We start from the raw sequence: 27,475 nt of genomic DNA on the forward strand, positions 1-27,475 counted from the left end.
GTAATTTTTCGGACTGTTTTCATTTACAGTGAATGTTTTGATTCACTTTGATTCAATAGTAGTAAAACTAACTGAACTGAAACTCGAAACAGCCTGGTGTGTGTGTGTGTGTGTGTGTGTGTGTGTGTGTGTGTGTTGCGTGCATTTAGAGGCCAAGAGGTTAAAAGTTGACAGAGTTCCCATGAGAACTTTCCTATCGTGTGTTTCTATTCAGGAAGCTGTGGCTTTGACTTGCGTCTACTCACATCTCCACATCAGCACAATGCGTATCTCTCTCTATATAGCCTGTATGTGTGTGTATGTGCATGTCTGTGTGTCTGTGTGCGCGCTGCATTATGGCTGGCAGTCAGATGTCACCCCACGTGTCAGGTGGCTCAGAAGGAAACCCCAAAGGAAGTAAGGTCAGGCCCAGGGAGGTCAAGAAAAAGTCAAACTGCCTGCTTTCATCAACATATTTGAACTCTCAGAACACCCCGTCAACTGACTATCAACCACAGTCTACACCTAGGCTTTCAGTTTTTTGTTTTAGAGAATGAGAAGCTGTCATACTGCAGTAATTCTGCAAAAGTGTAAGACAGAAACTGTGAAGGGAAAAACTCCAAATACAACAACATATCTACCTGAACTAACAAAACATCCTTTTACAAGTTTGTGGATGTAATTAACAGACAACAGTCTAAATCCAAACACTCTTCATCAAATAATGCATACAATAATCTGCATCAAGACACAGAGACAGCCACTCTGATTTTAAAAGTCAAAAATTTAATGAAATTTGATTAATTGAAATAATCGATGAGGGCTCCCAGAAGGACGGAGGGTTTCGCAGACATCTCTTCAGATCTCGATTTCAATTCAAATATCTGTGGATAGTCTGGTCCAGGGAGAGCTGCAGAGATGGCTGCTCCACACCACTGTAACACACACATGCACACAATATTAAACATCTGTAAATAACAGCACTCTGAGTTGTATTAAAACAGCAACGACAAAAAAACATTCTACCTTCAGAGTTTTCACTTTTATCTGAGTTTTTGCAAAGGAGATATTTTATATTTTATGAATTTCTTTAAAAGAAAGTTCCCAAGTGCTTTGGGAGACAAGATGGAGAAAAAAAACAGCTTATATCAAAGAAAGATTGTCTCAAAGAATGGATCTCCTAACAGAAAAGGCCAGATCACCATTGACTCTCAACCGATGATTGTGGGTTGCCCAGCAGCTTTAAACCAGGCAAATATGTCAGATGCCAGCTGGCCTTAAAATTCAACAACAACATCAGTTCTAAAATTAACAGTTAACCAGTGAAGTGAAGCCGAAACGGGAGTGATGTGTTGTTTTTTTGATTTTAGTAAGAAGTTTCAGTTCTAATCAGCAATAGTTTGCGTATAATGAGTTTTACTTATCCAACCCAGAAATGTGCGATTTTCTCTAGATTTCCTTTGAATAAAACTGAGCTGATAAGTTTCCTAAGCTACTTTAACGAGACTGAAAAACTGAACTGAAAAGTTATTCAGTGCGACCTGGTTGTTAAAGCTGATGCCAAAGATTTTACAGTACTGGCCCAACTTTACAGACACGGAGTTCAGGTGCGTCCATGTGAGCGTGTCAGATTCACTGGGGCCAGTAACAATTACTTCAGTTTTAATTATCCATATTTTGTTCCAAGAACTTCTGTATCATCCAGCATTTAATATATTGGATGCAGTCACTCAATGATTTGATTTTAAGAGAATGTCACTCAGGTTAAAATAGACGCGCAGCTGTGTGTCATCTGCATAAAAAGGAAAACTCACACCATTGCTGTGGATGACATGCCTCAGGGGTAACATGTATAAAGAAAACAAGGGGTCCAGGCCCAGACTACTGAGGAACCCTACAGGTCATCATACTACATTTCTCTATTAAGACATAATCAACAAATTAATTTTCAATAACTTATCATCCTTAGTTACAGCCTCAAAGATAATAATATGTTGCTTTAAGTTATTCGATTCATATTCTCCCCTTCACAAATAATAGATGCTATGGCGTACAAATCTACCTGCAAACACCTTTTTTAACACGTTTCCATTTGGGACATCAGTGCTCCAGCTTGTGCAAACACCCTGGATGTTATAAAGACCTGTGGTAGGCATTTTTGTGGACTGGTTGAAATTGGTTGACCATTAATCACTGAAAGGATCATTTATTGTCAGAGTCGCATGTTGGAAGTTAATGCATCACTGTAGTCTGGGTAAACCACCAGAAATGATTCTTAAAATTGATTTGGGTTAAGAGATAGGGCCTGGTCCTGGGTCAGGAGGTAACAATGGAGCTACCAATCTGGTTAGAAATAAAGCCAATAACATGTTTACTGTGATGGCCTTGCTAAATCAAAGCGGTTTCAAAAATAATGCACACACCTGAGGACGTAGGTAACGCTGAGGATGCAGAGCGGCTGGGGGATGCCAGGTCTGGACCTGGAGGGTCGGACGCTGGGGATGACAGCACTGTGACTCTCCACCCAAACGTAACCTCCACCTTTCACCAGCATCCTGTACTGACCGCTGACTGACTGGTTCTTCAGACACACTGCGGGGAAATACGTTAAGTTAGTTAATTAAGTATTTATAGGAGTGTAGTGTGTGCGCATGCACGTCTGTGTCTGTGTGTCAGTGCTTACGGTTTAGATGATTTTTGTTCAAACAGCTTGTGTCCAGTGCGTGACAGAGATCATAGATGGAGCGGCCCAGCAGCTCCTCAGGTCTGTAGCCCAAAAGAGAAGTCACTCTGCACACACAGAAACACACACGAGGCAAAATGATTTGATTTTGCAAGTCAGCAACACTGAGGATTAAAATCATGTTAATAAACCAGTCACTGTTGCCTTTACAAACAACTGCACAGTCATTCTTCTTTAATTCCAATGACAAAAGTGCAAAAGCCAAAACCAAAAGCAAGTTTACAATTCACTGCTTTCATAAAGTCACACATTATGCTGTGCACTCATTCTCAGCTGGCAAGGGTTTGCATTATAACCACAGAGTTGTTTATATAAACATAGGTCAGGCCCTGAAATGTGTTACACTGAAGGTTATTAACTACCAATCTGCTATAACTATGACATATCAGGATTTTCTAACCAGAATCATAATGAAACTTGTTTTAATGATTTCTACTTTAATGTTTGAACTGTATAGTGTAGCCGATTTTTTGGTTGAGCTTTCTTGGCTGAGGGTTCAGATAGAACACTTAATGCAGCACAGTTTTTAAACAAAATTGGCGCTGAATTGGCTTCGAAAATTGTCCCTTTTTGAAAAAATGTAATTTCATAATATCCAGCACTGCATAATAAGATTACCAGACATGTTCCTGTTTTTCATCTTAACATCCTGCATTCATTTTAAATGTATTAAAGTAATATATATGGTGGTTAAAAATGCTTCTGCATGGGGGGTTTTTTTGTTGGGGGGTTTTTCCCGATGTTACTTATTTCCGCTTATTCACAAGCACTAATTAATCGAAGCTACTCGTTGAAGAGTAATTACAAAAAGACAAGCCTTTTAATAAACAACAAATTCCACCTTTGGTTGAATGCATGTACACACCTCTGGTCACAATAGGTAAACCTCATGTCCATGCTGTGCTGGCTGGTGAAGGTGTATCTGCTGAGCAGGGTGTGTGAGAGAGGCAGAGGCCGACAGGTCAGGAGCAGACAGGAAACTGCAGACGGGTCCACGCACACCTTTGCTCGGCCCTGACAGTGCAGAACCTGAACTCACAGAGTTGGAAATGGGAGGTGTGATAAAAATCATCATGATGTAGACCAGGGGGCCATTTTTAAAAAAGATATTTTTAAGCGATACTGTTTCTCACGAACCTTCCAAGTAGCCGACTTGAGGTTGGCGGTTCTTCCTCTGTGAGTCAGAGCACTTTTTATCCTCATGACAAAGTCCCTCTTCTCACCGTACCAAACTTCCTCTAAAAATAAGTAATTAATTTAGCCACATGGACAAAGCTGTATGATGATATACTCACTGGACACTTTGTTACGTACAATATGCTAAACCACCTTTATGGCTTCAGAACTTCTTTAGTTGCCGGTTTATCAGCTACGCATCAATGATGGGAATCTCCCATTCCGTTGAAGAGATGTGGTGACTGTCGAGACTATTTGAGTACAGTGAACTCATTTTCATGTTCAGGAAACCAGCTTGAGATGATTTGAGCTTTGAGACAAGAACCTGTCATCAGTACATGCTCAATGGAAATAGTCAGATAGGCTCTGGTGTTTAAAGTGCGTCATTCGGTTCAGTGGGTCATAAAGGGCCAAAAGTGTGACGAGAAAAGATCCCCCGCACTATTATACGTCCACCACCAGCCTGAAATGTTGATTCAAGGCAGGATAGATCCATCCTTTAATGTTGTTTACACAAAATCATGACCATACCATGTGAATGTTGCAGCAGAAACTGACACTCATCAGAGCAGGTGATGTTTTTATAATCTTCCTTGTCCCATTTTGGTGAGTCCGGCAGAAGTGGCACCCAGTGTGGTCTTCTGCTGCTGTAAACCAGTTGCTTCAAATTAACATGTTGTGGATTTAGAGATGCTCTTCTGCGTGTCTTGGATGCTACGAGTGGGTATTTGAGTTGCTGTTTTAATGCTCAGTTTGAACTTCCGTGGGTCGCCTTGACAACATCTACATGCCTAAATGCACAGAGTTGCTGCCGTGTGATTGGCTGATTAGATATTTGCTTTGAAATGGTGTCCAACATATATGAAAAACGTATATCCTTGATGTTCAAATACCCACCTGCTGTTAGACGCAGATTACTTCTGATTTCTTCATGGTCACAGGGATGAGTATATTCAAAAATGTTGTGTCCCATCAACTCAGTCTTTGAGAAAACATAGAAGAGTATTTCAGTCCTGAATCCTACTGGTTATTTAAAAGAATAGTAAGAATATATGTGGGTTTATTTACCTGAGTCAGGCCCATGTACTTGCTGACATTGTCAGACAGAAAGATCATGTCTCCCTCAGTGGACAAGACCATGACAAATCCCTCCAAGATCCCCAGGTACATGTTTGTCTCCTGCGAGGCTTCGAATTCCTCTATGTCTTTCTCCTCTTCGTCCTGTGCTCCGTCACAGACGCTCTGTTCATCTCCACCTTCCACCGCTTGCTGATATGTTATCATGTGCCTACTCCCGGCATTTATCCCATCATTTTCTAAGACAAACAGAGTGTTTTTTATATGACAAAGCTTTCTAGTCTACATTTTCAGTGGATAACAAAAGATGCGTTTCCTTTTTTCATTTTGTGTGTTTGCTTCAGCTGTTAGTACTTGTGTTATCTTAGACTTCCTCTTTCTAAAACCAATCTGAATCTAAAACCCACAAGCCCGTTGAATTTTTTTTCTTCACTTTTTTTTTGCATCTCCACATTTTAACAATGTATTAATCTGAAAACCTTTTAAGTAAGCAGAAAAAAACTACACGAGCCTGTTATCCTAACTTGTCTTTATTAGTCCAGTTCCTTTTTATGAATAGTGTAACCCTTGTTAATTTTTTCTATATACAATTGACAGATGTTTTCTAAATGCAGCACGTGCGGCAAAGCATCAAATTTTATAGGTGTCTAATTTTAAAGAGATGGCCAAGGTGTCTGCTCACAACACGGCTGTGCAGAACTGACAGATTGTGGTTTTTAGCTTTCTTGAGAACTGATGATCTAAACGGCACGACTGAGTGAAATTAACTCACACAGGAAACAAAAGAAAAAAGAATTTGACAAAAACAAAAACAAAAGCAAAAACAAAGACGGGTGTGTTTCTCTGCTCTGTGAGAACCAGCTTGAGTTTTAGATTTTCAGAGTGACTAAATCATTTTGGTTTTTCACACATATTTAAATATCTGGCGTGCTAAGACTTGGTGTTGGGGTTAAGTTATGGTAGTGGTTTGTGGACACTGAGCCACTGGAAGTGGGGCACTGAAAACCACACAATAATAATAATATTAAAATATTAAATCAAGTTGAATTAACCCAATATTCTGGGATGAAGGGATAAAAACATGAATTTGCACATGGCCTTACATAACCCTTTCATACTGCTCATATTTCATGTCCAAGTGTGGAGCCAAGATTTGACTCAGAACTACAACTCTGTACAAATAGTCTCTGTGATGGTAATAAATAGATGATTAATCTATTTATTAGATGTAAGAGAAAAAGAGAAAAAACACTGTGATCACCCAACCTCATGTCCTAAGACAGCCATAATGATTTAAATGTATTTTACTGAACGTGAACTGTTAAGCTTTATTATATAACCATTACAGCTGTTAACTATTTCCTCACTCTTATATCATTAAAACTGCCATTTATAATTATCAGTGTTAATTAGAGATTAATTGTCAGTTGAAACACACAAAATGCTTAAAAAAAGGATTAGTCTGCACATTAAAAGCATCAGTAGGAAATCTTGCATGTGTTTTCCACACTCACTGAACTGGCAGCTTGGTTAGCTTCATAATCTCAGTTAGTTTTAACTCGAATCAGACTGATTTCAGACTTTAATTCTAACTTGTTTATTTTTAGATTATTTTGCTCCGTTGTGGGTGCTCACGTGATGTCCTTGCATTTGTGTTGTGCTTTTTTAGTTCTTCTGACCACACAAAGCACTTTAAGCTACAACTCACACTTTAACCACACATTAATACACCGCTTTATTCCATCTACTTCAAGCACTTTATTCTGCCTCACATCCACAACCAGTTTCAAATCACCAGTTAACCTAACATGGATTTCTTTGAACCGTGGAAGGAGACGAGGAGACGGGCCAAAAGGAAACTGAAGGAAACCCCTGAAGGCCCAGAGAGCACACGTACACTCCACACAGAAAATTTAAACCAGGAACTGTGAGGCAACTGTACTAACCACTCCACCGCCATGCCGAAAAATTTCAGATCTTGTGTTTGTGTCAACAGATCCTGTGACCCCTGTACGGCCGCTCTTCCTTATGTGCTCCATATATGATCACTCTTATGCTGTTTTACTCTTACTCTGTTAGCAGATTTCTTTGGGTCAGGTGGTAGAGCTATGAGCTCCCCCTAATACTTCCATCAGAGTATGAATATGAGTGTGTGAATGTGTGGTTAACGGCAACTGGGTTTCGATAAAAGGCTTGTGTATGAATGTGTGAATGAGGCTTGGAGGAAGAAAACACTTTAAATGCTAAAACTGAGTAGAGAAACACCATATACAATTGTGTTGAGGTCCACCTTGAACTGTCACTACCGTCCCATATGAAATACACATAGACACGGCATGCACAGTTGCAGGATTCCCTGAAATTGATGTAAAATCCATTTGTAAAATATTTTTAGCACCTGTTAGTCATGTTAGTCATTTTCTGTGTGTTTCAGGTGACTTTAGAAACATTTAAAGCATTTCTGCTGCTATCAAATGTCAAAACAGGTCAAATTTAACCCAAACACAAGCTGAATTTAAAGCGGGTGGATTGACTGTTGTGAGACAGGCGCAGAGCAAACACAAAGACTCCTGGGATTCTTGGCAGGATAATGGATTGATAAATAAATAGGCCAGACACACCTCAGCAAGAATTAAATAGTTTAAACAGCCCAATTGCATGTATTTATTTATGGATATCACCTTATTGGACATCTGTTTGTATTATGAAACACATTATTTTTGAACAGCACTGTTAACACTTCAATTTTAGCTATTTTTGTGCTTGTTCTCTACACTTTGTGAGCTATTTGGGGGGGGGGGGGTTTGTATGAATTTCCCAGATTTCAGGAGAAATAAAGGAAATCTCATCAAAGAAACAAAGCATTTGCATCATTTGAAGGTTTTCTCTATATTTCACTATATTTTCTCTAAAACCTGCAAACTAATATCAGTGCCCAGAACATAAATGGTGCCATAAATATGTAAATGCGTATATTTACTGACTTCAAGTGGTGTTTTTCTCCTTGTGATTCAGTTTGCTCTGAGTGTATCTCACACACAGAGGCCAGAGACGGTGTTAAATGTCTTCACATGTGCGCTGTTACCTTTGAGCAGAGTGTGCATGCGTATGTAGCTGAGGGTCAGGCGAATGACGGAGGGCTTGTCCAGGTGAGCTCTGACGGAGGGCTGCAGCGGCAGGAGGCGAGACAAATCCCCAAACACGTCAGACTCCACTCGCCGTCTCCTTCGAGCAGCCTCACGGCTGATCGCTCTTCAGAAAGCAGAAGTCAGGAAATGCAAAGAAGGCTGAACTAAATTTCTCTCAATCAAACTTACATCAGATTTTACTACCTAAAATTAAGTTAGATACGTTTATAAACACCATTTTACTGCAAGTATGCTCTATGCTGCACACAACATAGATACATATAAACTAGAGAAAACTCACTCATTTAGTCACTAAAGTAAAAGTGAGATGATACTGGATGAAGTGCATTTTCTCAAAGACTATTTAAAATGTACCCTCTTTGATATCGGAAGATAATATTGTTCATTTTCTGCATTTTGCCTGCTAAGGCTGTGACTCTGCAGACTTGGAGTCTGTGTTCAAACTGATGTAAGGAAAAATAAATAAATAAATAAAGTGACATTGTTCCTCAGCTTTACAGGAACTGTAAAAACAGTCATGTTTCAGCTTCATCACACTGTGAACTTTTGACATAATCTGTGTGAGTTTAGAGAATTTCTCAATATGTGACACTTCTTCAATCTCCATGCTTATTCCTACTTCACCTTCAGTGTTTTTACTGCTAACATTGCCTCATTTCTACTGAAAGACTTGATTCCAGAGCTTTACCTTGAAGTATTTGAATTCTATCTTTTGCAGTTTTTAGTGTCTTTGTTTTTTAATAGTTCCCCCACCACTGATGAAGAGATGTGGAAGGTCAACAGTGCACCGTGGTTAAGATCTGAGGCATCCAGAGTGGCCACAGCACTCTCTTTGACCTCACTTCTTTACCTCAGTTAGATGGCAACTCACTTAAACTTGATCTATTAAGATTTATTGCTGCCAAATGAATGCCCCTATGAACAAAGCAACACGCTGCTTTACCTTCTCTTCTCCTTGTCAGCTGTCATCGTGCCTCGCAGATGTCTCGCATGGTGAATGACGGCTCGGGAAAGCAGGCGCGATGGCAGCAGGAGTTCACGGCACAACAGCGAATCTCTGCACTGCAATTTGCACCATCACAGGTAGACTAGTTCATCAGACAGGCAATTAGACCCACGGTGCTGCACAGATGACTTGAATGGATTCCAAACAGTCTCATCTCCCCTTGGCATGCAAATTACCTAGAGGGCTCCAAAAGTGATGATAGGTCAGCCTTGACGAGAAGCATCTCCCTCCCCTCTTCTTTCCTCCTCCCTCCACTCCACCCTCCCTCCCCTCTTCTTCTTCTCTTACATAAACTTTTGAGCATCCCACAGATTTGCCTCTGAACAGCAGCAGGTTAAAATCGATTAAAGCAAAGAAGGGGAAAAGAACAATAAGAAAAAGACACAATGTAGTCTGGGATTGATGTAGACAGCTCAGTGTTTTATTGGAATCAGACCAGACAGGACTAGCCCGGCTGTTGCACTACATTTTGGCACAGAGTAAGATAGTGTGACCAGGAACAGCCCTACCCCTGGGTGCACAAAGCTTCACTACACATCAACTCTACTGCACAGAGAGCAACCAGCTCATCTTCAGATCACTGTACAGTACGCAACAGTCCTTCTGTGTTTAGTGTGTGTGTGTCTGCACAATAGAAAGTGAGAAGAAGGGGGAGGTGGAAAAGGAGCTAGTCTGTATTGGTGCTTATTGTGTATGTGTATGTGTGTGTGTGTTTGTGTGTGAAGTGAGAGGTAATTCAGCTGCTGGCTCTCAACACGTCTTATCAACCCGGCTGTAACAGACCTATAATAGTATAGTTATAGTATTATGCACAAAGGATTTCTCCAGATACACTTTACAATAATAATAATAATAATTAGATTTAGAATAAAAAAGAGAGAAAGAGCGAGCGAGAGAGAGCAATAAGAAAGTAAAAGCCATTCTTGAAAACATAAAGAGCAAAAGTCAGAAAAATAAAGCGTGTGGTTTTGGCTGAAAGAGCTGCTGGATGTGGAAAAGGGGAATTGGTGCTTTGAAATAGAGTGCAAGGAAAGGGAAAACACTGACGGTTGCTATGGAAATGCTAAAAAACAGACAGAAAAGGGGAAAAAAGAAATTCACACATTCGCACGCATGAAAATATACATTCACAATAATAATAATAATAATAACAATAATATTAATAAAAAGGCCCACATTCACACAAAAAGGGCAGACCAAATCTCTGAACCTAACAGACGGATGAAATAGCTGGAAATGGGGCTTTTCACTGCTACACAGGCCGCCTCTAACACTCTGCTCGACATAATTAGTTCGATAGCCTGTAACTCGTAAGCTCGACATTCACTTTGTACACAAAGGACAGAGAATGAGTGAATACTTCAGTCATACCATAATCCAACAAAAACAATTTAAAAAACACATTTTGAGGAAGAAAAAAACCCACATACACACACACACACACACGCGCACATGAACAAACAAACCATAAAATATATAGATAGTCAGGGTATTGCACAAAAGGGGATTTGGCCCTAACTGGTCCACAATAAGGACAATAATAACACAGGTAGGGTGCTTGTCCATGCGCCACGACGCTCCTTTAATAGCAGACAACACCAGCACGATACAGCCACTCAACACAGGCTATATACAAGCCTCTGCACCCAGCACCCACAGTCCACATGTGTACAGGTGCCGGGGAGAGAAGCAGTGTAGGTGTGTGTATGTGTGTTTGGTTTTGTCTGAGCGTGTGCAGTGACCTTGTAGGAGTGCGCGAGGGCACGTAAAACTTGGGATTGTAGTGTTTGTACGCACGTGAGCGCGTCGATGTGTGCGTGCGTTTGTTTGTGAGAGCGTGTGCATATTCATATTTAAATTCATATTCATATTCATAATGAACCCAGGCAACAACAACAACACAATGCAAGTAAATTATATCTCAAAAGTAACAACAGCCAATAGCTTCAAAGTAAAGGACTGACCGTGTGTGTGTGTGTGTTTGTGTGCGTGTGTGATTTGTAAAGGGATTTTATGGATCTATGGAGTGTCAGCATGTGTGAGTGCGTGCATACCGAGTTTAGTGTGGCTGGATCTGTGTGTATTTGTGTGTGTATGTGTTAGGTATGCGTCTCCTCGGGGGCGCAGTAGGAGAAGTCCTTGAACTCCTCCTGGTTGATCTGTCGGATAATGGCCTCGTCCGTGGGCGTCAACACGGGGTCCTCCTTGGTGAAATCCTGGTCGAAGTTATTCACATCTCGTTTGGTCTTCTGCAGACGCATGCACACGAAAACACACACACAAAGGCACAGACGGGAGGAAGGATGTCAGAGAACGTTCAAAATTACATGACAGCGACACCTTCTGACCACTGTGACTTACTGTTCCTTGAAAGGTGCTCTCTTAGGGGGTCTTTAATTAACACGCCACAAACCTTTTAAATCTAGCATTAGCAAAATTGGGATTTCAAGCCTTTTAAGCTACTTTTAGAGACTAAATGGCACAGTCTTTCTTTCACAAACAAAATGAATAAACACATATTAAAATTAAAGTAATTCAGTACACCGAAAGACTTTTTAAAAACACATATTTACTTGTTTTTGAATGATTGACAGAGACAGAGTGCGCTTAAAGCCTGCCCATTCTGGAGGGGGAAGCAGGTCATGACTCTCAGTTGACCTCGTAGTATGTGAACTTCCCTTTTTCGATTCTGCCAGCAAACAACTGAATAGGTGACTGTGTCCAAACCTTTGACTGGTACTGTGAGAATTACTCAACATAACAAATTGAGATACTTTTTCAATCTCCGTGCTTATGCCTACTTTAACTTCAGGCTTTCTAGGCTTTAAAATTCCTGAAAGCTAACCTGAAGACTTTTGACAGCATAGTAATAAAGGTGTTGATGTTGAATTTTATATTTGAGACAAAAAGAGACGTACAGTATTAAAAAACAATCCCAGATGAAAGTCTACGATGCAACTTCACACCAGCAGAGATGGTGGTGAAAATATAACAGCCACCGCAGGGCTTTAAAACCTTATTTGACTGGTCCCACTTACCCTAATGTTTCAAATACTTTGCTAACATTAGCTTTTTAACAACTAACTGCAAATGGGGTGATAAAATAAACCTCAAAGTACAGGTACAAAGAACAAAGTACAAAGAACAGGTCCCCCAACTCGGCAGTAGAGGCAGGAATTACCAGAGAGGATGGCAGTGCATGAAATATGCCCTCATGTTTACAGTATTCATAGAATATTTTACTTTCACATGACACTCCTTACAAATCCATCTCCTTTGTCCCTTTCTTGTTAAAAAAAAAAGGCAACACCTCTGATTTAAACACATACAGCACTTCTCTCAGGCCTCCATCTTTGTTTTACCAACTTCCAAATGAAACCCAAAACTCAACAGCACCACCTGGTGGACTAAGAAAAAGAAGCATTTTTTTTGGCTGTGTGCTGCTCTTTTTAGTTTAGCCATTGCCAGGTAATGTTAGCGAATATTACCTGAACATTGCAGCTTATGTTTCGTTCTGCTACAGTTGAGATTTTAGCTTAATGATAAATTAGTATTTTGAGAAACAAGTATTTTTTGAGTATTTTGCTAGTTTGTTGGTGTAGTTCCTCAGAATCAGAATATGCTCAGTATATGTCATGTATATAGTCTTTCAGCATTCCAAGTAAATTTAAAACTAAAGAATAATAATTCGGATACCTATCCACAAGTTCACAAAACTACTGAGCCTTGAAAAATGTTTAGTATCAAATACACGATGCATTACTGAAGGTTTATGTGTGAAATAGCTGCATGTAAAACTGTGGCCTGTGTGAGTTTGTGCAGAGTGTGTGTCTCTTACAATCCGGGGTTTAAAGGGTGGTTTGACTTTTCTCTGCTCCAACAGTACCCAGTCGATCTCTCTGAAGAAGGCGTGGGTCTTGATGGCCTCCTCGCCACCCTGGCTCACGACGCAGCCCAGACGCTTGGCCGGGTTCTTTGTCATGAACTGCACAAATAAAACATTTGTATTTTTGGACTTATTCTTCCAGAATAGCAGGACCTTGAAAACTGTTAGCTGTGGTTTAATCCGTAACAAAATACACTTCACATCTTTGTTTGCACAAGTAAAGACAAAGGATTAGGGATTGAGGAGATAAGGGGGGGAAAGCATTTTGGTGCTAATAATAGAGCCGAGGCATAAACGGCTCTTTGTTTTTAGCATCCACAGAGTCACTGGCAGAGTGATCAAACAGGTCAGCAGAGTGCCGGTGTTATTTACCGCGTTGCTTTTGTTCTGCTGTCTGTTCGGCATTATAAGAGCACTTTGTGATTCACTGCAGTTTTATGACTGCATTTAACCTTTTTTTAATTCTCCTCAGTGTCCGAGGAAAGTGCAGCATGACACCTTTGCATCAAGTGCACTTTGAGTTTGATTTGCTCGTGTGACGCTCTGAGGATAGAAATCTGAATGAAAGTTAAAACGGTGACCACAAGACTGAATTCTTCTCTTGCAGGAACAGTTTTTGTTAATTGAGATGCTGTTGAGTTAAAGCCTGGCCAAGTCTGGGCTGGAATTGAGCCTTTTAGACATTGAAGTTTGTTTTTTGTTTAACTTAACTTCAACTTATCTGCATCGTTACACTCGTTACAGTGCTCATATAGCCGTTCTACATTTCTCTTCATAGCACGTTTAATAAATGTTGGTTGTCCATGTTAAAATACACAAGTACTTTATTAGTACATTCACTCCCAACCACTCATAGGAGGTGGCTGCTGCTCCCTGAGCCTGGTTCTGATGGAGAGTTTTTCCTTTCCACTGTTGCCAAGTGCTAGCTCATAGTGGGGTTATCTGATTGTTGGATTTTTTCTGTATTACTGTAGGGCCTTTACCTGACAGTATAAAGCACATTAAGGAGACTGTTGTGATTTGGCACTATGTGAATAAAACTGAACTGATTTGAATTGATTTTGATCAAAATCTCCTAAATACAGTTAAAATAAACTAAGCTTTCCTTGTAGAATCAAAAGAAATTGGTGATGAGAGCTTCCCAAGAGCTTACCAGTCCTACAAAAATGTCAGATAATATTGGGAGAGACGACACGTACCGCTCGGAGAATAGAAACAGCCTCTTTGCTGAGCCACACGGGGTAGAGGACATCGTCGTGGAGAATCGACTCAAACAAGTCGTCTTCATTATCGGCTTCGAACGGAGGCTGTCCGGCCATCATCTCATACATCAGCACCCCAAGGGCCCACCAGTCCACAGAGGCTCCGTACTCCAGCTCCTGCAGGATCTGAATTCAACCAAATGACACAGCTCAAGATGATTACGAGGAAATACATTTCTGCTTGCGTGACATCCTGCAAACAGATCCATTGAGGTGAAGAGCCTCAATAGGATGTACTTTATTCCACTTTAAGTGGTGTAGAAAAGCCAAAACAATGGATAGACCTAACTAATGTCATCAGCAGCAAGAGTGAAAGGGAAACTGAACTACTTAAAGATCATCTCCATACATGTTTAAGAGAGATAAAAAGTCTCTGCATTGAATAATAATTTATCTTTCATATGCTTTTTGACTTCTTAAAAGCATATCTACTTAAAAATTATGCAAATAAAAGTCCCTTGAAATGCTTTAACTGCTGCACACAAGTTTTCTTCAACTTCAGTGTCCACCTTCAGCTGATGTGCACAAACACAGACTTGTGTAATACCCATGATAAGTGATTGCACTCAGATGCGTCATGAACACATGGCACTTCGGCCGGTGACATTTTTAGGCAATTTATCCAAAAAGTGTTTGATTGATTCCTTAACAAAGACTAAACATTATATTTGTAACCAAGGGGACTGAGAGTCCCCCAGAAGTTAATGACCCCACAGCACGCACGGTGGCGGAGCCAATAAATGCTTGTGATGACAGCGAAGTCATATGACCCTGAAATGAATGAAGATTGTTCCCTTTCGCACTGAGCAACAGAGCCGGATGTTGATTGTTGTTAATATGATTGTTAGTCCTGACTAAAAGGGAGCTAAAGTTGGATAGACAGCATAAGATATGCACAACTTCTGGGTCTAAAATGTGGCCCAAAACTCTGCTGTGACCTAAACCTGTATTTTTTTTAATGGCCAGCAGGGGGCAGTGCAGCAGGCTGCAAAAAATGCTTACGGCTGCATAGAAATCGGCTCCCTTATTTTTGAATTCAGAAAACACTTTCTAATGAACTTATGGGCTCAACTTCAAATTCCAGTTCACACACGGTTAAAAAATGAAGCCATTTGGTAAATTATAGTCATTATTAGGACCAGACAAGTGGTTTGTGGGGTCCTCGGCTACAGTCTGTCCGTCACTCGTCACGAGGTTTTAAAACAGCAAGACAGCAAAAATGAAAAGCACTCAGCTCATGGGACTTCCATCTTTGATACATCAGTACAATACTGATAAGTCTGAATCTGTGATTTTAACTTAGCTCAGATTAATGTTATCAGGACAGATGTTCAAATATCCAGGTGAAATATAATGTTGTTAATAGCTAATAGCTACTTAACAATACAAGGGTAAGAATATCGACCATTATACCCTATCAACATAAAGAAGTGCAGGCCCTTGAGTTAATCTCACCTCAGGGGCAATGTAGTCCGGGGTGCCACAGAAGGTGGTGGTAGTGACTCCGTTAATGATGCCCTCTTTGCACATACCAAAGTCTGCCAGCTTACAGTGACCCTCAGCATCCAAGAGGATGTTATCCAGCTTCAGATCCCTGTAACAGAAAGACACAGATACGCTATTAGCACCATCTTCTTTCTGGGAAAGTTTGGTTCACTGGGGGAGGTGCATGCAATGTAAACAGATAATAAGCACTGATGTTTTCTATGGCTTTTCATACCAAAATAAAAAGACAAAATATAAATATATATTTTCTCTTTGACAGTTAAGAGTGACCTTGATGGAAAAACCAAACAAGGACAGCAGGGTGTTTACCTATAGATGACTCCGTTACGGTGCAGAAACATAAGGGCTGAGGTGACTTCGGCAGCGTAGAACCGAGAGCGAGGCTCATCGAACTTCCTGGATCGTTGAATCTGGAACATCAGATCTCCTCCATTCACATATTCCATTACAAAGAACAAACGGTCCTGCAGACAGAGGGAGGGACGGAGTGGTATTAGACAGGAGAAATGCAGTCAGCTGTTGAATCTGTACGTTTTGCTTCACACGTCAGCCTACCCGTGTCTGGAAACAGCAGTACAGCTGGGTGAGGTAGGGGTGTCGACGGGCGAGGGCCAGGATGCGCTTCTCGGTCATGGTGCAGTCCACGTCGTCGTCCTGCAGGATGACGTCCTTCTTCAGAACTTTAACGGCGTAAACGTCTTCTGTCCCCTTCAGCTCCGCCAGCATCACCTGGATAAGAGATGCGCAGTATGAAACGGCAAAAATGTGTTTATTCCGCGATCTCAGCGTTAACACCTTTTTCTTTTTACGGGGTCATTCGTTATCTGTGGGTGTTTCGAATTGTAGGCATCTTGCATTACAACTGAGTACAACCCATAGTTGCACGGTGATGAAGTGAAGCATTTGTACCACATGTGATTTATGATACATCAGCTGAATTATAATTCAGAATGAATGCAAACATAGATCAGGAGGCATCTGCTTCCACGTATAAGCTATGACTTACATTAATTATTTATTATATACACTGTCTTATATAGGCAGTGTTTGTTTTGTGAGCACTTTACAAGCACTTTGGTTGCTGTATTGAAATGAGCTCTAGAAGTAAACTTAATCAGACTATCTGCCGACTCAACGTTGAGAGTGACGTGTAAAATCCAGGCTGATTTTGTTTACACCGACAAGCCAAAACCCAAAGCCATCACTTCTTGATATGCTGTCTGTCCTTCAAGTGCTCTGATCCAGTGAGGCATGGACTTCTAAATGTGCCCTGGAGTTTTCTGGCACCAAAACAAAGATCCTGTAATTCCTGTAAGCTTCGGGCAGGCCTTGTTTGTCCATGCTTGGACCAACATTATCCATCTGCAGCCTGCAAGACTGCAGGACGCACACAAGTAATGCAGTAATGCCTACTACAGGACGCTTCAAACGCTTGTTACTTAAGGTGAGGATTAGGCGTCCTGGTGCGCTGGCACAACTCGCACGCTTTGGTTCCAAGTTACGTCCCGCACGTGCTTTTCATACTAGGTTCAACCACAGTTAGTAGCCTAGGTAGATGAAGAGCAGATGCCCATTTCCTTAATCCTTAATTAGCCTTCTGCTTCTATTATTCACAAGTGTTTTATTTTTTTATACCTCTTTGCTTCTTTTTCACACCTTTTCTCATTGTCTCTGTTTTAAAGAGTCTTTCATAATTTTTTAATGTTTCTCTGTTTTGAATATCTTGTGATTTTCTCCCTTGTTTTTAATACACTACCTCACCAAAAAAACAAAAAGGTCACCATGTGGATTTACTAAGCAAATAGGTAAGAGCCTTCTACTAGATAATTACTGCAGTGAGTAATAGGCTTCAGGTCTGCAACAGTGAGTAACTTCTTCTTTCTCCAAATCGGAAGACATCTCCTCTGGTCCTGGAAAAGATGCTTCTTCGTTTCAGAAGGGTCAAGTTACTGCATCAAGCAAAGAACACAATAAAGAAGACTGCTGAAACCTCTAAAATTAGGTTAAGAAGTGCCAAAGGCATTACTGACAACCCGGAAGGATAGTGGTGAAACATCATCTTTGAGGAAGAAATGTAATCAGGAAGTAATCTTGAATAACTGTGATTGGACACCCCTTTAACATTTTCTGAACTCGAGCGCTAAAAGGAAAGGGAAATAAGAGCATTTCAACAAAGTGAAGAGAGCTTAATGGATCGGTGCCAAACGGCTGTGCTCGCCTAACAAAACCGCTTATCAATAAAGCAAATCAGAAAAAAGGCTTTGGTTTGCTGGGAAGCAAAGAGATTGTAAAAAGTGGGAAAAGGTGACATGGTCAGAGGAATCTGGATGTTTAATCTGTTTTCCAGAGCGATCAGTATATCTGAGTAAGAGGAGAGGTGGACGAAGCGATGAAGCCTGTGGGAGCAGTGTTATGATCTGGGTTTGTGTCAGCCGGTCAGGTTGAGCAATGTTATGCACCTGAAAACATCGGGTCAGCTGACTACCTGATTAGACTGAATCATTTTTCATCAACTGATTTTTTTCTCCTCAACGGCGCAGCCGCGTTCCAAGATTGCAACGACAGGAATCGTTAGGCTGAAACTGTGAAAGAGTCCGGAAAATCTACATGTCGGAGCAGACTTCATACAGCGGCCCCGACTCTCACATCTCCAAGAGAGGGAGCTCTGGGCTGAACAACTGATGCATATCTGAATGAAAATAAATGAAGTGACATTGCACAAGCTTTTCAAAACGATGCAACAATGCAACAAAGTTAAAGGTGGTCCAATGAAATGTAAGAGTCCTCCCACTGCGCCAGACAATGGGAAACTGGCTTGGCTCGTTACTCAGACTGGGTCGTCTGGCTTTGTCAATTTTGCTCAGATTCATCCTGTTCAATCACAGACTGCAATAGGTGTAAGATCATCAATATGAGTCACTCCAGTGAGTGGTCATAATGTTTTAGCTCGTCGGTGTATTATAAAATGCAAGAGGGGGTTTACAGTGATAAAATTATGAATGGAACAATATTATATGATCTGTTTTTGGTCTCTAGCAGCTGGTGATTGAAACAAATGGCTCTTTATCTGCTCAGAGCCCCAATATATTTACCAGCTATTCTCTAACCTACCATCTGGTGTTGGGCAGGTAATCTGCAGTAACTATACAAAGGTTTTACAGTGACCTGCTGCTGGACATTGTATCAACATGGTACCAATTAATCCTGCAACCCATAAATAGAAAACAATAAGCAGAAAAATCTAAACTGCACACAAAACAATACATTTAAATTATAAATAAAAGCAGGTGCCTGAATCTAATGCAATGCACATGAGCGTCAGTCTATTCTGCTCCCCTGATATTATTCACTTCCCCTGATAATTCAGCTGTTATGAATAATGGGAACCCCGTGAACTGGTTGTTGATTTAAAAAAAAACTGTTTAATTATAAACATAATGAGGAACAAACAAATAAACATCCCCCTCGCACGCCTCCTCCGAGCTCTCCCACCTTGCCGAAGCTGCCTTTGCCGAGAACCTTGATGAAGTTGAAATCCTTCAGGCTCCTCCTCTGGCTCTCTCCGTTCTGCCTGGCTGCCGAGGAGGACGAGGAAGAGGAGGTGGTGGAGGAGGAAGAGGAGGAAGAGTGCTGAGGTCCCTGCTGGTCGAGCGACAGCGCGTCCTGCAGGCGATCCAACTCTGCCAAGTCTGTGGGTGTCATCGGAAAAGCAGATCAGACATCAGCAAAAACAGGCTGGCTGACTTTTCTCTTTTTTCCTGTCAGCATTCAACTCAATTATACGGAAATAAGAGCTGTTTAGAAGCATTACACATTTGTAACTGATTGCTTTTCAATAAACTTTGAAAAAAACAAAACAAAACATGATAACATCCTCTGTTAAAACCTGGAATGATTCACTCCCCGGACCAGGGCGATTAAATAACAGCAGCGAGCGGCGCCGTTGTCATCGGCGTTTGGCTCGACGAGAACAAAAAAAAAAAAAATGGGACGACTTCCACAAAGAGAAAGTTAACTTTTTTATTTCTCAGCTTGCAAAGTGTGATAATGCGATGACTAACTGTGACAACCAAATGGTGGTGGGCGGTGGAGGGATAATTCAATTTTAGCTTGTTTTTAGAAAAAAAAAAAGAGAGAAAGAAAAAAACAATAACATTTAACTTATTTTTTAAAAACAGCAACAATATTATCGCTGAAATCGAATGACTACCCCTCACTGGTAGAATTAACACATTAAACCGCCCCCCGCCGTACCCATCTCGAAGCGGGCTTTTAAACGTCTTTTTGTTGATGTTGCGTATGTGGTTTTTTGGTGTGTGTGTGTGTGTGTGTGTCGTGTTACCCTGTTGTGAGGGGGAGGTGGGGACAGCTGGCTGGCTGAAGCTGTTCTCCTCAGTCTGAGAGTGCTCAGGAGGAGACTGGGGAGGGTCCTGCCCTGGAGTCAACTGAAGAAAGAGAGAAACACAGAGAGAGTCAACATGGCCGTGCCTTTGGGCTGTCCTCTAAAAATCTGTTTCCTGAATCACGAGTCACGGAGGTGAATCCAAGTTTCTCAGTTGAAAATTGGAGCTTTAAAGCTGCTTTTTACACGTCCAACGCAGGCCTGAACTTTTAAAGGCATTACTAAACACGGGAGCACGTGAGAATACAAATGCGCAACGCAGTCGCTCCCACACAAAGTCTGTGTGATGTCTGATTGACCCAGTGTAAGAATAAAGCAGGTAATAGCTCGGTGAATTCACAGCGAGCGAGTGGGCGTCATGTGTCCTGCCTCCTGTGTGCGCTCCCTAACCCAAACCACGCGGAGTATTTACAGGAGTGAGAACCCATCTGAAACCGACTCCTGCCGTTGTGTGCCGCGTGTGAGTGAGGACATCTTTGAACAACGTCCCGAACTGATACTCCAGAGTCTGAAAACAGCTTGTGCTTTTCATCCAACAGTAACAGAAACACATTCAGTTAGAAATGCGTAGTTGGAAAAATAGATGGACACCCTTTGAGACGCCTTAGGAGTAAAATGCAAAGATGTGCACCACACAATGATGAAAAACAGACAGTTAGCTTAGCTGAGCTTCCCACAAACACTGGAAAAAAAGAAGGAACCAGTAAGCTCCTTAATTAATGAAGCTCCTTAATTAGCACATTATACGTGTGACTCCACAGGTTAACCTGCCGGCCTCAGGGAAGCCTGGGAAAAGTCCAAAATGCATTTTCTGTGCACATCTGAGGTGCTGGAGTTTATTTCCTCGGGTAGAACTCGAGCTCACCACCTGTACATACATGACAACGGTATTTCTCTCTATAAGGACTGAAACAAGTCTTTTCCCATATTATCTTCCTATTTCTCTTGCATTAACAAGGGGAGTTTTGTGGAAACTGGACAAGTGGAGGACAACTTATGTGGTAGGCCTAAAGAAAATGCAGCAGACGAGCAGTATTTAGAAGTCACGTCCTTAAGAGAAAATCTAGTAAAGACCTGACACGGGCGGCTTGTTACCTTCCTCCTGCGCTGCGCAGTGTTGGAGATCTTGTCAGGTGTGACTCCCAGGTCAGACAGGACCTTGGCGATTCCTCGGGCGTCCACGCCGCAGTTAGGAGCTACATTGGTCTCGCACCGCCTGTGCACATTCATCTTACACACTGTAAAAAAAAGAAAGAAAGAAAATGTGAAATTTAAACACATAAACCATGTCTCCTGCTACTACAACCTAAGTGCTCATTAAAGGCATTTTACTTTAAAAATCCAGAAATGAGTGTGCAAACTAAAAATGTATATTCTTTAAAATACATTTAGTATAGTCACTAAAACACGAGTTCAGACTAAGGAAGCCATTTTTGCATGACAAAAAACAAGTGCAAGTGGTGGACTTTACTTGGGGATACTTCTGAAAATTAGATTAAAAAGAAATTCTATGTGAGTATGTAGAGTCTATAGCAAAAGCCTAACACTATTTTTACCAGAAATGTAATTAATCATGGGGGAAAAGCAATCATTTTTCATTTGTTATCATGTTTTAACAGATGTAATGAAAACACTGTTCCTCGTGGCATCCCTGTTTACATCATGTGGCTTCAACATGCAAATATGAGCACCTGGGCTGCCATGATCTTTCCCCGTGGGCTCTCATGTGAATTCCCCACTGCTCATAAACTCACCTTTGCACTGCAGGCCCTGCCTCATGAGGCCCCACAGCAGGGAGCCGCAGTGGTCACAGAAAGTGGGGACCTTGTAGTTGTGGATACTGAACTTATGGGGCATATTAACACTGAACCGCTGTGAGCCCACCTGCAGAGGGAGACACACACAGAAGAACACACAGACACACACACGGGGGTATTAACGAGAGGTCAGGGTGGCATTATCAGAGGAGCGTTCTGACACACATTGCTTTAAGCAACAGATTTATTCATCAGTGGCCTGAATGTTGAGCGTCTCTGTCCATATTCAGTATTTCTTTCATGATTCCTACTCTCTGAAACTGTGAGGATCAGCATTTAAAATAACAATACAATCAAGTTTAATTGAAAAAGAGGTAAAATAATGCTAATAAAGTCAAATCAAAGTGAGTTTTGGCGTATGTGTATTCTCACTGTAGCAAAAGTATTAAAAGATCATTTGTATTTCTATTGTTGGGGTTAAATTATGGAACAATGCTAACATAACCATTTAAACCTGTTTAATTTTCCTGGAAACAACAGCACAGGCAGCGCACAAAGTTCAATTAGCCACAGTGCACACCGCTTTCTATGCATAAGGGCCACAAGACTACTTGGTATATCTTTATATGTGCTCTTCTCACTGTCTAAGTTATGATTTCTGAATAAAAAACAATTAATAAACTTCAGTTGAGCCTTTAGTTAGCAAATAATGAACCGAGGTCCACTAAAAATCCTCTCATTCCTGCAAAGTCTCCGTGCAGCTGAGTGTTTGCAGACGTGTGTACCTCCTCAGGTGTGTCTTCCTGCTTCTTCATGCCGGCACACTTGGTGATGATCAGCTCATGGCAGCGTTTGTGGACAACACACGTGCACACTAAAAGGCATTCACACACAACCTTAGTCAAATAAACATATTTTCGTTTTGAACAACAGATGTGTGAGAGGCAGAGGGACATCAGCTTCATCTCAAAGTGTGCTAATCTGATTTTTCCAGCTGCAAACAAACAGCAAGCTATAAGAAAGCCTTATCTGTTCTTATCATATCTCAGATCATATTTACACAAAATTAAGTATGAACTGGGAGGCAAGTGTAGTTCAACAAAGCACTGCAATGCAGCCGCACACTTCTTCGTGCCACTGCCGACCAATCCTGAAAGATCTGGTTGACCCGCTCTGAATATCAATATGAAAAGGCTAACTAACTAAAATTACAAATAATTACAGTCTACAACAGAATGTGGGTGAGTGAGCATTACCACTGACAGCCACACATCCTCTGCACGGCTCTTCATTAATGAGAAAGACCTAATTAGGCCTACAAATCTAACACGAAAAAGACTTCGAAGAGTAGCTGAATAATGGTTATTTAACAATATATTCCTTAACTTGTGTATATCTATCTATCCATATCTGTGCAGGTACTATTAGCCTGCTGACTGAGCTGCTTCCTAACTTAGCCGTAAGGGATTTTAATCGTGGGAGTTACATTTTCTGGGTTAAATGAATGAATGAAGGTTAAATGAATAAAAAGCACAAACGGAAGAATTTTCATAGGCAGCACAACTCACTAGGAGACATTAACAATGGATAATTCAGCAAAAAACAGAATTTCTTTGTTAATATCCATTACTTTCATATTCACAAGCAACGATTAGTCTACACAGACTGTGCAGTATAAGCAACACGTCAACAGGAGCACATGAGCAGCTTCCGTTCCCTTCCTCTATCTTTACAGGATGCACTCAGGTGTACTGTTGTAGTGTCACAAAACAAAACAAAAACAACCCACATGAAACATAAAAAATATGCTTCGGTTCGAGTGAAATTCGAGCCCATATGCATCAATGAAAACTGCATAGCTCAACCACCTGCAGCGCAGAGAATCATTTTGACACCTAAACACCATTCTGTTATCAAAACATCTTTATTATGGTTGCATATTTAAACCAGGGGAAAAAAGAAATGCACCGCGTTTAACCACAGACAGCTGTGTTGATAGAGGCATGCTGTTTAAACTACAGGTGAGACAATAAAATATGATCCAGGAAGTCCAGTTGGCGTACCAGATGAATGGATTTAAGGCTTATTTATCAAAGGCCAAATTACTTCAGCACAGGCCTCGGTAGGGTTGCAGACTCCAGATGGACGGGCTGAACTGTTGAACTCATTCTTCATTCTTCATTAATGACTCAGTTAAGTAATGTTTTGACTGTTAGTTGCTCCCATCTGACCAAATTCTCATTGGTTGAACGACCGACAGTATAAGTAATACGAATATGGTGAATATCATTCGAGTTTTAAAATAAAACTGGGTTAAAATGATGCGAAATGCTGAAAATATACACAAGTATTTAATGTTTAATGTATAAGCCTGGCAGGAAGAGTACTCACAGACTCTGAGGATTTTTAAAACTCTTTAAAGTTGCCACAAATGTGAGGTTAACAGCAGATAAACTGCATTCGCATTAAAGCAAAGGTAAGAGAGGCACAACTTTTGCTGGCTGCACAGTTTCAACCACTCCACCTTCACCTTTTCCACCGCTAAGCTGCATAACATCTTCCACCCGCACCTCCACAGGCTGCATTATGAAGTGAAGTAATGAAGTACCCTAAAGAGTCTGTTAAATAACACTACGAGTTCAAGCTGAATTTTTAGGATATTTGCAAGCACAGAGAAGAAAAAAAAAGCCTGTGCATGTAATTTTTAATACTATTATGCTTCATTTTGTTTTCTGCTCGTGTAACGCTGTAAATGCGTGGCTCTGGGGTGATGGCGTGGGACCAAATCACAGCTGTCACTCAGCAACATGTAATCCCTCTTGTGTTCTCATGCTTGAATAATAAATGATGCGCAATGTTACTTCAGAAATTGGAGTCTGCCGGAGAAAAGTACTCACCCTGACACTGGTATCCCTGCTTCCCCAGCACGCCCCTATCAGATCACACACAGAGGAGTCAACATTTCAGCGGCATCACAGCAAGCAAAAGGGGTCAGATACATGCGATAGATGTTTCACCCACCAGATGAAATCTCTGCAGTGTGAGCAGTAGGTCGGCTGTCTAAGATAGGTGGCCATGAACTTGTGTCCATTGACTTGATGGACGCGCCTACGGACGGCGCCCTGTCGCCGGCGAGGGCCGATCCTCTCGCGAAACACGCGCTCCTCATTCTCGTTGGTTCCTGAAGCTGCAGAGGAAAGAAAAACAGTCAAGGTTATGATGGTTAGCAAACAGCGATGCGCTGCAGAGCACTGATTTGGACTGTCGCCTCACAGCCTGTGTGGGTTCTCTCACCTACTTCCTCCCACAGTCCTAAGACATGCATGTTAGGTTAACTGGTGATTTTGAAATGGCCATAGGTGTGGATGGAAGCTAGATAAGGCTCTTAAGTGCTGAGAATAAAACGTCGTGTGAAAATGTGGGAAAAGGCAAACAGTTCTTGTGATGTCATGGCGTGATCATTATGATCAGACTAGAAACTTACTATACAAAGACCAGTCCTTTCCATATAACTAGTTTAAAACAATTATAGAAAATGTCTTTAGCTCTTTAGTTTAAGTCTTTTTCAATGTTGTCAACACAGCAGGCACTAGAGGGATTTTGTGTGCTATGTTTACTGATGTCCACATGACTTAATCAGCCAATTTCCAGTGTTTTCCACCATGACCAGTGACCAGCCGGTCAGCCTTCCATATGACTGATTGTGAGTTGGCCAATTTCGTGCATGTGGAACACACACACACCGGCACAGGTAAGTAAACGGTGTGAAAATGTGTACAACAGCAAACCTAGTGAGACACTTAATCGTTTTAAAGAAGCTAACAAAGGTGGCTAAAGCTAACCAGCGCTCAGAGTGAGCTACCAGCCGTGAGCCTCGGTATGAGCAACTAATCAAAGCAGGAAAATTAAGGGGATGAGGAAAAAAGAGGAACTTATAAATTTATATTGTTATCTGGTTCATTTATAAACATACTGGAAAATTATAATAGTACCTGAATTTTGTTTTGTTATATAAATCTGCTGCAGCTGATTTTGTTTGTGAAAAAAAATATGAAACTAAAAGAAAACATAATGCTACAATAACTCTAGTCACAAGTACATGAGCAACATGTAATCTTAATGATGCAACAGTCTGATGTTAAAGAGCTGGATCAGCGACAACGTGCCAATCTATTCAGTGTTTTCCTGTGTATACCGTCCACAGGTCAGCAGCAGGTAGCAGCAGAGCTCGTAGGAAGTTAACAGCAAAGGGTTGGCAGTTTGGAGCGTTTTCCACGCTCGCTATGTCAACAGCTTGTCTTTGTTTGTTTATAAACCATTTAACTTAACTGCAAACTGTGAGTCAAGTGAGTCGACATGACTGAGAAGCGCTGACGCGACATTGTTTTTGTTTCTCTTTCTCGCTCGTTCACTTTCGCCGGTTATGTTCGGTCAGAGACACATTACACAAAGCAGAAACTACAAGCAGGCTGGTCCAGTGTAACACCTGCTGGGAACCTTTCAGTGCATTTATGATAACCTAACATCCCGGCATGTTCAAATTATTATTTAACTTTGGTTGTCTCTTGTCAGGTCCACGTGCGATGTGTGCAGGAGCAGGAAAAACAGCAAGCAGGAGCTTAATGACTCCTACACTGAGCTGAAAAGAGACTAGTGTGAGTAAATTAGATGAATGCAATTTTTTTTATTGTTTAATGTGTTTGTTTTGGGCCTGTTGTTATATGCATATGTATTTACTTGTTAGGAAAAGAAAGTAGCCTGACGTTGTGTTACAGATCAAGAATTATTCCCAGTATTTTCCTCACAGATATGAACACAGTTTATTGATTCAGCGCTGGTATCAGGTCATCGCCAGCAGACTGCTGTAGTGAAGGTATCGGTATCATACTCGAAGTAGAAAAAGTTGGCCTCACAGTTAAATGTGCAAAAAACTGTCTTGAGTTTTATGGTTTTCTGAGTCAGTCTTGGCTCAGAGTATTCACACACATCACTGAGCTGCTTCGATTGTACAAATAAGGATCATTTGCATCGTGTTGCCGAGGACATTTAATCATTCAGCGGCCTCTCATCTTCCTCTGTCACCCCCCCACCCCTTCTTTCTCACACAACACCCCACACCTACCAGCGGCCTATGCATACGTACGTGTGCAGGCTATTTATACTTTCATGTGTGGGCACTAAAACGAAGGATAGCATATTAAAATACTCCTCCTCAGCCAGCGCCATCCAATCAGTTGTTCACTTCCTCTCTGCATCTCCCCTGGAAGATAAATGCTTTCCGAGGGCAACCTTAAGACAAGAGAACCACCTCCACTCTCCCTCCCACACGCGCTCCTTCTCTCCGCGCTCCTGTCCTACTTTGCCTTTCTTTTCACTCGCCCAGCATCTCTCTCCAGGGTGCGCTATAGATGTGGTTACCGCTGAGCCTCTCCAGAGTTCGATTACAGACAGGCTGTCTAGGGACTCTGTGTGTGTGTGTGTAAGTGTGAGTTTTTGTGTGTAACTGTGTGTGTGTGAGATGCTGGTGTTGGT

General features: G+C 41.3%; 2 protein-coding genes across 2 annotated transcripts in view; both read right to left on the bottom strand.

The window, feature by feature from the left end:
* Window positions 1-799: 799 nt before the first annotated feature.
* LOC102213816 (endothelial PAS domain-containing protein 1-like) lies at window positions 800-9,298 on the bottom strand. The gene is made up of 9 exons (XM_005749725.1): window positions 9,068-9,298; window positions 8,061-8,227; window positions 4,967-5,214; window positions 4,796-4,880; window positions 3,860-3,960; window positions 3,588-3,751; window positions 2,663-2,769; window positions 2,403-2,571; window positions 800-914 (listed from the first exon to the last, which is right to left on the bottom strand). The coding sequence occupies exons 1-9, from the start codon at window positions 9,091-9,093 to the stop codon at window positions 851-853; spliced, it is 1,131 nt and encodes a 376-aa protein (XP_005749782.1). The 5' UTR covers window positions 9,094-9,298; the 3' UTR covers window positions 800-850.
* A 1,387-nt stretch (window positions 9,299-10,685) lies between these two features.
* LOC102214111 (protein kinase C epsilon type-like) overlaps window positions 10,686-27,475 on the bottom strand; it is a 49,924-nt gene continuing 33,134 nt past the window's right edge. The window contains exons 3-15 of the mRNA XM_005749726.1: window positions 24,965-25,130; window positions 24,841-24,875; window positions 22,729-22,817; window positions 21,941-22,070; window positions 21,282-21,424; window positions 20,127-20,229; window positions 19,277-19,473; window positions 16,340-16,513; window positions 16,094-16,248; window positions 15,734-15,872; window positions 14,216-14,404; window positions 12,969-13,115; window positions 10,686-11,379 (exon numbers count right to left, since the gene is read on the bottom strand). Coding sequence (XP_005749783.1) covers window positions 11,230-11,379; window positions 12,969-13,115; window positions 14,216-14,404; window positions 15,734-15,872; window positions 16,094-16,248; window positions 16,340-16,513; window positions 19,277-19,473; window positions 20,127-20,229; window positions 21,282-21,424; window positions 21,941-22,070; window positions 22,729-22,817; window positions 24,841-24,875; window positions 24,965-25,130 — 1,817 coding nt within the window. The 3' untranslated portion in view covers window positions 10,686-11,229. The remainder of the gene's footprint in view (window positions 11,380-12,968; window positions 13,116-14,215; window positions 14,405-15,733; window positions 15,873-16,093; window positions 16,249-16,339; window positions 16,514-19,276; window positions 19,474-20,126; window positions 20,230-21,281; window positions 21,425-21,940; window positions 22,071-22,728; window positions 22,818-24,840; window positions 24,876-24,964; window positions 25,131-27,475) is intronic.

Source organism: Pundamilia nyererei, unplaced genomic scaffold, assembly GCF_000239375.1.
Source record: "Pundamilia nyererei isolate P.nyererei 1_Seehausen unplaced genomic scaffold, PunNye1.0 scaffold00253, whole genome shotgun sequence".
Taxonomy (NCBI): Eukaryota; Metazoa; Chordata; class Actinopteri; order Cichliformes; family Cichlidae; genus Pundamilia; species Pundamilia nyererei.

Coding starts and splice junctions, on each gene's coding strand:
- LOC102213816 (XM_005749725.1), bottom strand. CDS start 9,093: ATGACAGCTGACAAGGAGAAGAGAAG. Junction 8,228..9,067: donor GCTGACAAGGAGAAGAGAAG/GTAAAGCAGCGT, acceptor TGCTTTCTGAAG/AGCGATCAGCCGTGAGGCTG. Junction 5,215..8,060: donor CATGCACACTCTGCTCAAAG/GTAACAGCGCAC, acceptor TGTTTGTCTTAG/AAAATGATGGGATAAATGCC.